The following is a 13,358-nucleotide window of genomic DNA, read 5'->3' as shown; positions in this document are numbered from 1 at the left end:
AACAAAAACAAAAACAAAAAAGAATTTGTAAAATGGTGTTTAAATAAAGGAAAAAGAAAGGAACAGGAGAGGAGAGGGGAGGAGAGGAGAGGAGGGGATAGAAGGGGAAGAGAAATGGGGAGGGAAGGAGAGATGAATGGAGAAGAGAGGAGGAAAGGGGAGGGAAATGATGGGGAAGGAAGGGGAGGGGAGATGGGGAAAGAAGGAAAGGAGAGGGGAGGGGAGGGGAGGGGAGGAGAGGGGAAGAGGGAAGGGGAGAAGAAGGGTGGGGAGGGAGTAGAGAAGAGGCGAAGGGAAAAGAGGGGAGGTGGAGAGGGGAGGGAAGGGCTGGAGGACACATGGGGAGGGAATGGAGGAGGAGAGGGGAAATGAGTGGAGGAGAGGGGAAGGGAGAGGAGAGGAAGAGTAGAGCAGAGCACAGCAGATCATGTGGTAAAGGCAAGTACAAGCTCTACTGGTGACCAAATCCCACCCAGACCCATGAACACAGCAACTTCCTTTGTTCCGGACCCTCAACAGGCAAAGCTGTGGGGCCTCAACAGGCAAAGCTGTGGGGCCCTAACCAGAGGCTTCAGGAAGCTGCTGTCCACGTAGGACAAAGCCTGTGTCTCTTTTTTTTGTTTGTTTTTTTTTTTTTGGGTCACACCCGGTGGTGCTCAGGGGTTCCTCCTGGCTGTCTGCTCAGAAATAGCTCCTGGCAGGCACGGGGGACCATATGGGACACCGGGATTCGAACCAACCACCTTTGGTCCTGGGTCGGCTGCTTGCAAGGCAAACACTGCTGTGCTATCTCTCCGGGCCCAAAGCCTGTGTCTCACGGAAGGAAAAGACTCGCCAATTCCTTTGAGCCAGTTTAGGCCTTGTTTATTTACACAGGGAGGGTCTCTGCCTTAAACATTTTGTTTTGGTTTGTGACTTAAGCTCCATCTATAAATTATCGACCTTATTGGTACATCAATTTCGGACATCATATGGACTTCAGCCTGGATTAAGAACTTGGATTAAGGGCCTGGAGAAATAGCACAGTGGCGTTTGCCTTGCAAGCAGCCAATCTAGGACCAAAGGTGGTTGGTTCGAATCCCGGTGTCCCATATGGTGTTCCCCCCCCCCCCCAATGCCTGCCAGGAGCTATTTCTGAGCAGACAGCCAGGAGTAACCCCTGAGCACCGCCAGGTGTGGCCCAAAAAAAAAAAAAAAAAAAAAAGAACTTGGATTAAGTTCAAAAACCTACTAATCATGATTGCAGTGGCCCCCCACTGTGCAGGGGATATATGCTTCTTCCTCCAAAATAAGAGCCTAGTTCAATGACCTCAAAGATGGGCTTTCTGGTCTACCTGGACTTGAATAAAAATGGGTTCGGAGAGATAGCATGAAGATAAGGCATTTGCCTCACATGCAGAAGGTCATTGGTTCGAATCCCGGTATCTGCCAGGAGCGATTTCTGAGCGTGGAGCCAGGAGTAACTCCTGAGCACTGCCAGGTATGACCCTAAAACCAAATACCAAAAACCAACAACAGCAACAACAAATAAAGAAAAGGTGCTTCTTCTCGCCTGCTACACAACCTTTCTGGCATCTCTTCGAAGGATCTATGTACGTCCTAGATTTATCTTCTCAGGAGCTTGTAGTTGATTCCTTGATACATGTTTCTGGTTTTAGACACCCTGTGTTTAAGTTAGAAGTTTTTCTTTACATTTTCCTGTGATGCGCTTATGCAAACAGCCGCTCTTTTATTATTGACTAGTTTTTCCTTTAATAATTGTAGACAATATTGTTTGTTTACTAAAAACAAACGGGGGAATTGTTGTGTATGTAAATATTTTTGGGATTATTATGTTACTGACCCTACCCTGATCGGTGATTGTGCCCTACCCTAGGGTGTGACCTGGCATTCTGCCCCCACCCTAGGGTGGTACCTGATTCTGCTTCCACCATTGGGTGGTATCTGATCCCACCATTGGGTGGACCTGATTCTGGGGCATAAAAACAAGGGTCTGTGGAAGGCGAGAGGCTTTTGGCTGGAACTTATGCTGAGTCTTTTGACTGCAGTCTTGTCCACCGAATAAAGCTAATATTTCCAGAAGCCTGACTGTCTGCGAGCTGTTTACCCGCCGTTTCACCTCAGAACCATCGGCTGGACAGGGTGGCAGGCACATGCTCCTAGCTGGAGGGGAAAGACCTCATCCTCCATCCCTCCATCAGTCAACCTTTCTGCTTTCCACTAGGCCCAAGTGCCCAGCTACCGACCGAAAGGATGTTCACAATTGATTTATTGCTTTCAGTGCCAAAATGGCCTGATGGCATCAGGACCAACTCCAGTTCCTGAAGCCATGGAAGAGCACAGGACAAACACGTGCAGAGCCCCTTTCGGGGCCAAGCCGGGCCAGTAGCCTCTGACTGGTCTCCCCTGCTCAAAGCCAGTTTCCATTGCATCTGAGTCCCAGGGAACCAGTGCCATATCTTTTACAGTTTCGGTTAGTTTTGGGGCCAGGCCCAGTGGTACTCTGGGGGTGACTCCTGACTCTGCTTGCAAAACCATTGCGATAGCAGAGATGAAATCCGGGCCAGCCACAGGCAAGGCCGGCACCGTCGTCACTGGGCTCCTTCAGGCCTAGAGCCAGTGGCTTCATTATAACCAGACTCGATGTGGTGGGCTGGGCCCAGATCAGTCCACTGAAGGGGACAGTGGCATTTCAGGTTCCAATTGTCAGTGCTTTGCTAAGAAAAGAAACCAAGGGGGAGAAGGGAACTGCTTCTCTACCTATTACTAAGGGGAATGAGCAGCTTCCTGAATGAATGAATGAATGAACAAATGAATGAATGATAAGAGCAGGAAGCATGGCCCGGGCTGACAGAGCCTCACTGCCCAAAGGCCCTAAAGGAAGTTACTACCACTGTGGCCACAGAACCACGTTCCACACTCTTAAAGGGAGAAGAGAATAGAGCAGAGCAGCCAGCTCGGGTTCCATTCCTGGCATCACGTAGGATCCCCTAAGTCAGCTGGGAGTGATCCCTGAGCACAGAACCAGGAGTGATCCTCAAGCTCAGTGTCAGGAGGGAGCAGTGCTAAGGAACGAAAAGTGGAAACGTCAGGTGCAGTTCCACCCTTCGGGTCCAAAGTCCGAATCATGACTAACTCTGCTTCAATTCCTCAGTTGATCCCATCAAGATCGCTGTGGGGGGGGGCACACTGAGGGTGCAGTTCCCTCACCTCCAGGGCCCCTGGGGGTTCAGGGCTGAAACCCAAATCCTCGTGAACCTTCTCGGCGGGCTGTGCACGAGAACCCCAAGAGCTAAGTGACCAGGACAGAGGCCCCAAATTCCAAAGGCACTTACCAGCCACGAAGCTCGGGAACGACGCCACCTTCTTGGTCTGGGGAAAGAGGAGATGGTGAAACAAGTCTGAGGGGGCCTGAGGGGGCCAGGGAGGGGCTGGGGATGCTGGCTGGTCTGGGGCTCTGCAGAGGCAGCTCAGGTGGCAATGTGGGGCACAAACCCCAGGGAAGACTCGGGGTCCACGAGGCCCCCCCACACCTGCCACGATGCTTGAGAACTCTGCCCAGGAGAGCATGAGAATGGGCGATTACATCATGAGCAAATCTTGGGGCCCTTCAACATTGACCCCAGTCTTAGGACCGAAGCTTGGGCTTCTGAAAAGGGAGACTGAGAGGGCCCGGAGCAATAGCACAGCGGTAGGGTATTTGTCTTGCACATGGCTGACTCAGGACAGACCTTGGTTCGATTCCTGGCATCCCATATGGTCCCCCAAGCCAGGAGCAATTTCTGAGCACAGAGCCAGGAGTAACCCCTGAGTGTCACTGGGTGTGACCCAAAAACCAAAGAAAAAAAAAGAAAGAAGAAGAAGAGAAGAAGAAGAAGAAGAAGAAGAAGAAGAAGAAGAAGAAGAAGAAGAAGAAGAAGAAGAAGAAGAAGAAGAAGAAGAAGAAGAAGAAGAAGAAGAAGAAGAAAAGGGAGACAAGGGAGACTGGCCAGTTTGCTGGGGTAAAGGATCAGGGAACATGGCAGATGAGCCTCCCCACAACTGCTGGCTGGACTCAGGGGGTGTGCCACTGGCTTGGACCCCTCCAGGGTCCTTTCTGTCAGATCAGGGCACCTCAAAGAACCCCCAATGCGAACAGCCAAGGTGGTTCTTACCCTTTCCACCGCCACCCCCAGGGACCCTAACTTGGCTCTTTTGCAGGCTGGGAGGAGCAGGAGGGGCCGCATCAGGAATCCAGAAACTACATGGGGGCCAGGACTGTGGCAGGGGGTGGGAGTACATCGGGGATTGCATGGGGCATCACCTCAGGGATGTTGTTATTGTCCACCCGGCCATTGAGGTCTGAACGCTGCTGTTTCCGAGGCTGTTCCAGACTGTTGCAGGCCTGCGTGTGGAGAGCAGAGAAAGGGGGCTGAGTGGGGCAGGAGCCACAGCCACTCTGGTAGTTGCTGGATCCTGCGAGATCCAGTGAGTTACTGTGGATCTGTCCTGGAGTGAATCTCTCCTGTGGAATTAAGTGGTTTATTAGGATCGCTCTTGGGTGATTTAGTGGTTTATGGTGGATCTCATCCTGACTCCTGACTTCTCAAACCAATATCCTGAATCCTCACATGATACCCTGACCCCTCACACTGAGACCTTGACTCTTCACAGACACCCTGACTCCTTGCTGACACCTGCAGTATTAATTTTTAATTAGTTCTACAACACCCTTTCTCCTCACACCAGCATCCTGACCGCCGCCCCATCTCCCTGGACCCCTACTTGATGGAGTTTGAGACTTTGGGGTTACCCCCAGTAGAGCTAGGGGCTTGTGTTGCTGGGATCAATTTCTGGACCTGTGCTGGATCCCTCCATCTAGCTCTATCTGGAGACAGGCATCTCAGTTTCCAGGGGAAGCAGTTTCTGAGCACCCTGTTTCCTGAGCAAGGACCCTACAAAGGTCTCGGTTCATCCTTGGGGCAAGTCATTGCCATACCCAGGGACAAAAAATGCCCCATCTCTGAAGACCACCCCTGGGACAGTCCAGAGACAGACCCAGTTCTGTTTAGGCCCCCAAATGCCTTCTGGAAGTCACCCACTCCCCCAAAAGCAGAGGACCATCCGTGGGTGCAGACAAGCACCATAGGCCAGTGCTCCCCAATGAGGCAAGCACAGTGCCCACAGGCATAGGGACTCAGCCAGCCCAGCACCACCTGGGGCCCTAAATCCCACCAGGAATGACCCCTGAGTACAGAGCCTGCTGGGTGTGTCCCCAAACCCCAGCTGGAAAAAGCTCAGGGAATAAGCCGAAATCTCCCCTAATTCCAGGGCCACATAGAGTGTCATAGACTGTCCCCCACTTCACCTACCCCTCTCAGCCACACCCTGACCCCCATCTCCCCTCTAGTCTCTTTCGTCCTGCTCAGTATCTCGGGCCCAGGAATGTGGAACCAAGCAGAAATGTGTCAGTAATCAAGGTCTCCCGTGGTCCCTGAAGCACAGCCCTGAGACTGTCAGTCTGCCCCACTGGTGGCATGTCATGAAATTCTCCAGAGCCTTTCCCTCCACCGACTTCACAAACATGGACAATCACTGACAAGTGCAAGACCTAAGCTGGAAACTTCACTCAGGATCTAAGGAACTGGCTCCAACTAACTCCAACGAACCCAGAGTGGCTTTGCTTTCTGGGCCTGGGCACTCAACTGAGTAGCTTGGAGTGCCAAGAATGACTGGTAGAAGTCAAAACCTTGGGCACTTCTGGGGAGGCTACCCCATGTCATCTGCACTGGCCCTATCTCTGGCCAGAAGATGAAGGGCCCCAGTAGGCCAGAGAAGTGGGCAGGAGCTGGAACACAGGTTCTGTTTGCAGACAGGAAATCTATTACCATTCCTGGCACTAACAGGAGCAAGCCCTGAACTATTGAGCTTAGGGTAGTCAGATTGCTGCCTGGTGTCACCCAAACACCAACTAAATCAAAATGCTCAGATAATGGGGGCTGGAGCAATAGCACAACAGGGAAGGCATTTGCCTTAATGTGGCTAACCTGGGTTCGATCCCCAGCATCCCATAGGGTCCTCTGGGCAGCAACAATAGTAATTCTTGAATGCAAAGCCAGGCATAAGCCCTGAATACCACAGGGTGTAGCCCAAAACAACAACAACAACAACGAATCTGATGGGGGAACTAGTGGGTGGAGCCTGAGCCCCATGTAAACAAATCTTAGAATGTCTGAAGTTAGTAAGATTTTCCCAGGCACTCTGTAAAGCACTGTGCAGACATGCTAGAAGCCAGGGCAGGAACAATAACACAGAGAGAGGGGAAGGCAGCTGCCTGGTGGGCTGCTAACCCAGATTTGCTCCCCAACATCCCATATAGTCCCCTGAGCACCACTAGGAGTGATCCCTGAGTGCAGTCAGGAGTAAGTCCTGTGTATAGCCAGGTGTGGCCCAAAGACGAAGGAAGGAAGGAAGGAAGGAAGGAAGGAAGGAAGGAAGGAAGGAAGGAAGGAAGGAAGGAAGGAAGGAAGGAAGGAAGGAAGGAAGGAAGAGAAGGGAGGGAGGGAGGGAGGGAGGGAGGGAGGGAGGGAGGAAGGAAGGAAGGAAGGAAGAAGGAAGAAAGAAGGAAGGAGGGTGAGAGAAAGGAAGGAAAGAAGGAAGGAAGGAAGAGAGGGAGGGAGGGAGGGGGAGGGAGGGAGGAAGGAAGGAAGGAAGAGAGGGAGGAAGGGAGGGAGGAGGAAGAATAAAGGAAGGAAGAAGGAAGGAGAGAGGGAGAAAGAAAGGAAGGAAGGAAGGAAGAGAGGGAGGGAGAGAGGGGGAGGGAGGGAGGGAGAGAGGGAGGAAGGAAGGAAGGAAGGAAGGAAGGAAGAAAGAAGGAAGGGAGGGAGGGAAGGAGAGAGGGAGGAAAAGGAAGGAGACAAAGAAGGAGGGATAGAAAGAAAGAAAGAAAGAGGGAAAGAGGGAAAGAAACAAGGAAAGAAGAGAAGAAAATCTAAGCACTCTTCAATGTAAATACAGAGACCCTACTGGAACTTCCCAGCATTTTCTAGAACCACTCCAGCAAGTTCTAAAACATTCTAGAACATTCTGGACCCTTCTGTGCTCCAAGCCCCCTCTATCCCTGCTCAGAGAAGACTCTGCCAACCATTCCTACCTGCTCGGGTGACCACTTGGGCCTCTCCTCAGGGGTCCTGCTCTTGGCCTTGAGGCTCCTTTGGGGCTCGGGTGGGTGCTGGGCATCCATGAGCAGGTTTAGGGACCGGGGCCGGGCCTCGTGCTGCTGCTGCTGCCGTCCGGGCCCACGGCCTCGAGGGGTGTCGCTGTCACCATCACCGTCACCTCCTCCGTCGCCATCCCCGGGGCCACGCGTGCGCTCGGGACTGTTGGCTGCACTGGCGATGCTGCTGAGGCTCAGGCTCATCTTGATCTCGGCCACAATCTGGTCGATGTCCTCCTCAGGGTCTTCGGGGTCCCGGGCCGGTGGGCAGAAATCTGGGTCCCCGTGCTCACTGGCACAGGACCGGCCCAGATCACTGTCCACCTGATGGGGGTCGTCGTCATCCCGCGCGGCCGCCCCCAGCCCCGGCCAGTCCTCCACGGCCTCCTGGCACTCGTCGGTGTCCGGGAGGGACGCCCTGCGGCCGGGGCAGCTGGTGCCATCCAGGTAGCTGTCATCCTCAGGGCAGTAGCGGATGTAGTAGGTGACACCCTCCTCCTCCTCGGGGAGGCCCTCATCATAGTCCTCATCCTCGTCCTCCTCCTCGTCCTCCTCTGATGTGTTGTTCACATACTCAGAACTCGAGTCCCCTTCAGGCTCGGGCTCCGGGCTCTGGTCCGTGGCGGAGCTGGACAGCACCAGGCTGGTGGCCGAGTATTCGGGGTCTGATGGGGGCTGCTCCTCCGCGGGGTTCTCACTCTCGGGCCCCAAGCCCGGCCGTGCCCGGTGCTCCAGCATGGTGCTCACTGCTGCTGTTGCTGCCACGCTCGGCCGCTTCCGGCTGGCCATGGTGGACGCTCAGGCGGCCATGATGTCCCGCAGGAGCCTCTGGTGGCAGGGAGAGAGGAGAGGGTCAGAGGGGCTCCCCAAGGTGTGGCCAAACTAGGAAGACCCTCAAACCACTCCCTGCCCTTCTCCAACCCCCTGTCCCATGGCAGGGACAAGGCGCGAAGCTGGAGGAGATGGTCAGGGGTGGATACATGGACAGGAAACACAAAACACAAAACAAAACAAAACAAAACAAAAGACTCTCTGCTGGCTCAACTCTTGGGATCACTCTTGGTGGAGTTTGAGGGAATCTATAGGACAGGGGTGGCGAACACGCGGCTCTCCAGCCGCATGAGGCTCCCGGCCAAAATGAATGCAGCTCTTTGCCTCTTATGATTTTGTATGCTGTGGCTCTTTGCCAAGTTTGGATTTTGTTCTGCTGCTTCTGAGGAGGGACCTCTGAGGAGAGATTTCCGAGCACGCAGTCCCGCCCTGTCTCCCATCCCTCGGAAACAACTGCATGGGCTAGCAAGTGGGGGGGGACCGTGTGTCACCTGTTGTGTCACATCTTGCCGATAGTTCTTAGTGTGGAGGACGCAGCATGCTCTCACCATCACTGCAGGATTTTGACCCTCACTCAAAATGGCAAAATGCAATATGTGTTTAATAGATTATTGTTAAAAGTAGATGCTTTTGTGGGAGTGTTTGTCTGTTTTGGCAGGTCACTGTGTGGTGTGGCTCTCTGACTCTCACAGTTTAAAATTTTGGCTCTTTGTGTCGAACTTGTTCGCCAACCCTTCTATAGGATGTCAGGGATAAAATCTGGGATCGAACACACAAGGCAGAACCATTAACAAAGTCGGACTGTAGTGCCTCAGTACCACTAGGAATGGCCCAAAACACATACTTCCCCCATGCGTGCACGAGAGAGAGAGAGAGAGAGAGAGAGAGAGAGAGAGAGAGAGAGAGAGAGAGAGAGAGAGAGAGAGATTAGTCTGTGATTTTTTTTAAAGAAGTGTTGAGCTTGTTAATTTGGAAAGAGTCACACTTCTTTATTTTCCAGAAAGGATTGTGCCAACTTGATATTTCTAGCTCTTAAACGCTGGGGAACTCAAAAGTGAAAACAGCCAAGCCTGAGATGTTTGAAGCAAAAATTAAGATACCTGGAGGAGACACAAGACAACTGAAACTCTCTGATTTCTTCTTTTTTTATAAAAAAAATTATATTTTTGGGTTTTGAGCCACACCCAGTGATGCTCAGGGATTACACCTGGCTCTGCATTTAGGAATCACTCATGTTGGGCTTGGGAGAGCCCATGGGATGTCGGGGATTGAACCTAGGTCAGCTACATGTAAAGCAAAAGGCCTCTCCACTGTGCCATCACTCTGACCCACTGGTCTCTGCTTCTTCAGTGAGGTTTGGTAACTATTTCTTTACAAGCACTAGTTTCTTTCCTTTTATAAAATATTTTTATTTTGTGGTTTACGAGTCTATTAATCATGGTTTCTTGTGGCCACAATCCAACACCAATCCATCACCAACATATCTGTGTCAGGCACCAGTTTCTTGTTTTTATTCACATATATTTTTGTTTTGGGGCCACACCCAGCGGTGCTCAGGGGTTACTCCTGATTCTGCTCAGGATTCAGCCCTGGCAGTGCTCAAGGAACCCAATGGGATGCCAAGGAGGTTGGCTGTGCACAAGCCTTCCCCACTGTGCTATTGCTCTGGCCTCAGTTGCTTAAGACCATAACTTGGATTGATCCAAGAGCTCATTCTTCATTTCTGACAGCTTCTTTGATCAGTGGGTTATTCTGAAATGCATTGTCTGATTTCTAGAAGATTTATCAGTCTCTCTCTCTCTCTCTCTCTGCAAGGCTCAACTTGATTATGTGTCGCCAAGAACTGACTCTGCAGTTTTGTTACTTTTAAATGTGTCCTAAAAACCATGAGCTTTTACTGGGACCACAGAAAAAGACTTTGGGGTTGGACAACCTAGGATCCCTGGAGCCTGGAGTTGGTCTTATGCCAGGATGCTTCATGGGTAGGGTGTCCCTGTTTAAAGGCCCAGGATTTTTCCTTTCTATTTTCCCCATATTCTGTAAACCACTGCCACACACACCATTTTTATTGTACTTTTTAATCTCTTATCTTTAAAAAAACCTTCTGGTACTGTATTAATGACTTTATTGGAGATACAATAATCACAAATATTGCTATTGAACTCTTTCTTTCTCTCTTTTCTTTCTTTCTCTCTTTTCTTTCTTTCTTTCTTTCTTTCTTTCTTTCTTTCTTTCTTTCTTTCTTTCTTTCTTTCTTTCTTTCTTTCTTTCTTTCTTTCTTTCTTTCTTTCTTTCTTTCTTTCTCTCTCTTCTTTCTCTCTTCCTTCCTTCCTTCCTTCCTTCCTTCCTTCCTTCCTTCCTTCCTTCCTTCCTTCCTTCCTTCCTTCCTTCCTTCCTTCCTTCCTTCCTTTCTTTTTCTTTCTTTCTTTGGTTTTTTGGGCCACACCCGTTTGATGCTCAGGGATTACTCCTGGCTAAGCGCTCAGAAATCGCCCCTGGCTTGGGGGGACCATATGGGACACCGGGGGAACAAACCGAGGTCCTTCCTTGGCTAGATCTCGCAAGGCAGACACCTTACCTCTAGCGCCACCTCGCCGGCCCCCACTTCTTTCTTTTTAATTCTATTTTATTTTTTAGTTTTTCTTTCTATTTATTTTTTAAAAAATCTTTGTTTTCCCTCATCTTGAAACAAATATATTATGATCAGTTATGTTGACTATGTGATGCATTTTCTTTAAATAAAAAATAAATGTGTCCTGAAGGTTTTCGATACAGCCCAGAACAGTTTCCTCGAGAACAGTTTCCTTGAGAGAGGAAACTGATTTGGGAGTGTCTGAGGGGCTATTTTAAAGTTTTTTCTATTGAGATAATACCACAGGCAGGATGCTGGCCTCTCTTGCTGCTGACCCGGGTTTGATTCCTGGCACCCCTGACTCCCACCAGAACTGATCCCTGATTGCCATCAGGTGTGGCCCAAATCAAACCCCCAAAATGCTCCAGAGCAGTTTTTGCTCAGGGATTTCAACCGTGTCTACCTTTGCATGGATTTGACCTATATGGTTCTACCGGTTCCATAGAGACGGAAGACCCCAGGTCGGGCAGGGGACCCTTTTCTCCTCCTCCTCACTGTAGGATGGTGGGGTCAGGACAGGCAGACCCCTAGGGTGGGATTGAGGAGCCACTCAGTCATGTTCTCAAGAATATTTGGGGGTGTGGGCTGCTCCCAACTCTACTTTTAGAGATTCCTCCAGGCGGTGATGCCCAGGTCACCCTCTGCCATGGCTCAAACCTACTACCTGGAGCTCCACCTCCAGGCTTTGGACACTTCAGCAGGAAATAAAATGTAATTCACGTGCCCAAAGCCATGGGAAGCGAGTGATGGCATTAGGAAACCACCCAGCTTCAGAGCTTCCCCAGAAGGAATGGAAAAAACAACCCAAACTAGGGTGACAGCCAGCACCTCCCCACAAACCCATCAGCGCTAGACGCCAACCTAAAGGAGACCGAGAATTGCAGATTCTGATACAGCCAGAATCAAGCTTTTGTGAAAGCCAATGAGTGAGTCATTCTTGGTAAAAAGAAAAAAAAAGCAAAAATAGATCACATCAGTTTGATAAGGAATATTCCTCAGAGGGCCAGAGAGCTGGGACAATTAGTAAGGCATGTGCTCTGTCCACATTCCACGCAGGTTTAATTCCCGGCAGCCCAGATGGTCCCCTGGGACCTGCCAAAGGCAATTCCTGAATGCAGAGCTGGAAGTCAGTCCTGAGAACCATCAGGTGTGACTCAAACACAAAATAAAAAAGGATATCCCATAAATACCCAAACCAAAGTCAATGACAACAGAATCAAGAGACCCAACTATGACAAGCTATACACAAGAGGGACATGAAACACTAGCAGTCCAGGAGGCTAAGGGAGGAGGTATGGGAGGGAGGCATGCTGGGAAGAGTGGCAAAGCATGCTGGGAACTATGGTAGGGGGAAGGTCAACACTGGTGCTGGGAATGGCCCTTACTCACTGTCACTAAATGCCTGAAATACAACTGTGAAAGACTTGGAATTCACATTGGTCTCAATAAAATTAAAATATATATATATTTCTCAGCAGAAAAAAAAAGATGTTCCAGATCAGAGTGATAGTCTGATGAAGCTGGGGCTTCCCTTGTATGTGACCGACCTGGTTTCAATCTCTGGCATTCCATATGGTCCCCAAGTACCCTCAGGGGGTGATCCCTGAGCACAAAGACAGAAGTAAGCCCTGAACAATACTGTGTGTGGTCCGAAAACTAAAAAAAAAAAAAAAAAAAAAGGAGGGACCTAGTACTACCCAAGCATCAAATAATCTGTTTCAAGCCCAAACTCTGTGGATGGGGAAGAAAAAGGAACTTGCATCCATCCACAAAGTGTGCAAACAAACCCTAGCATGATAATACAAATATTTCTTTTCTGTTGAGAAATAAGAGCAGGCTATCTCCTCATAGGCAGGGTTACAATAGCAATGCAAGGAACAGGTGGAGGAGAGTGAAGCTGAAGCAGAAAAAGACATTTTTAGAGCATTCAAAATCTCTGTAGACGGGGCCGGAGAGATAGCACAGCAGTAAGGCGTTTGCCTAGCACAGGGCAAAACCAGGAGGAATTTCCAGCATCCCATGCCGTCTCCAAGCCTGCCAAGTGATTTCTGAGCACAGAGCCAGGAGAAACCCCTGAGTGCCATCGGGTGTGGCCCAAAAACCCCCAATCAATCCATAAATAAAATTTTTTAAAAAAAAATATCTCTGTAGATGACCAAGTGAAATTAACTGACAATTTAGTCTAAGAGCAGAAATGCAGCAAGGTAGACATGGCTGGATTCCCTAAACATCTGCAATAATCACTTATAAAGCGAAATAGTGTGAATGCCTTCTTGTCCCAAAAGGTTTCATACAGCAATGAAGCTTTTATGTATCTTTTATTTGTTTTTCGGGCCACACCCGTTTGATGCTCAGGGGTTACTCCTGGCTAAGCGCTCAGAAATTGCCCCTGGCTTGGGGAGACCATATGGGACGAACCTCGGTCCTTCCTTGGCTAGTGCTTGCAAGGCAGACACCTAACCTCTAGCGCCACCTTGCCGGCCCCACAATGAAGCTTTTATAAAGCATCTGAGAAAAGAGCATCATCAAAAAGTAAAAGCTTTTATTAAAAACATATGCTATGAGGGGCCAAAGCAAGAGCATAACAGTAGTTCTCACTTGCCTTGCACATGGCCAACCCAGGTTCAATCCCTGGCATCCCATATGGTTCCCTAAGACTGCCAGTAATTTCTGAGAGAAGAACCAGGAGTCAACTGCATG

The 13,358-nt window shown here is 50.1% G+C and overlaps 1 protein-coding gene across 2 annotated transcripts in view; it reads right to left on the bottom strand.

The window, feature by feature from the left end:
* Positions 1-13,358, bottom strand: part of APBA2 (amyloid beta precursor protein binding family A member 2) — a 55,535-nt gene that overhangs the window by 14,143 nt on the left and 28,034 nt on the right. For both annotated transcript variants that reach the window (XM_049782675.1, XM_049782676.1), the window contains exons 5-7: positions 7,133-8,023; positions 4,304-4,384; positions 3,336-3,372 (exon numbers count right to left, since the gene is read on the bottom strand). In XM_049782675.1, the coding sequence (XP_049638632.1) occupies positions 3,336-3,372; positions 4,304-4,384; positions 7,133-7,984 (970 nt within the window). In that variant the 5' untranslated portion in view covers positions 7,985-8,023. The remainder of the gene's footprint in view (positions 1-3,335; positions 3,373-4,303; positions 4,385-7,132; positions 8,024-13,358) is intronic.

This window comes from Suncus etruscus, chromosome 11 (genome assembly GCF_024139225.1).
Source record: "Suncus etruscus isolate mSunEtr1 chromosome 11, mSunEtr1.pri.cur, whole genome shotgun sequence".
NCBI lineage: Eukaryota > Metazoa > Chordata > Mammalia > Eulipotyphla > Soricidae > Suncus > Suncus etruscus.
The sequence above is the reverse complement of the archived record's forward strand: the minus strand, read 5'-3'. Positions and strand labels throughout refer to the sequence as shown.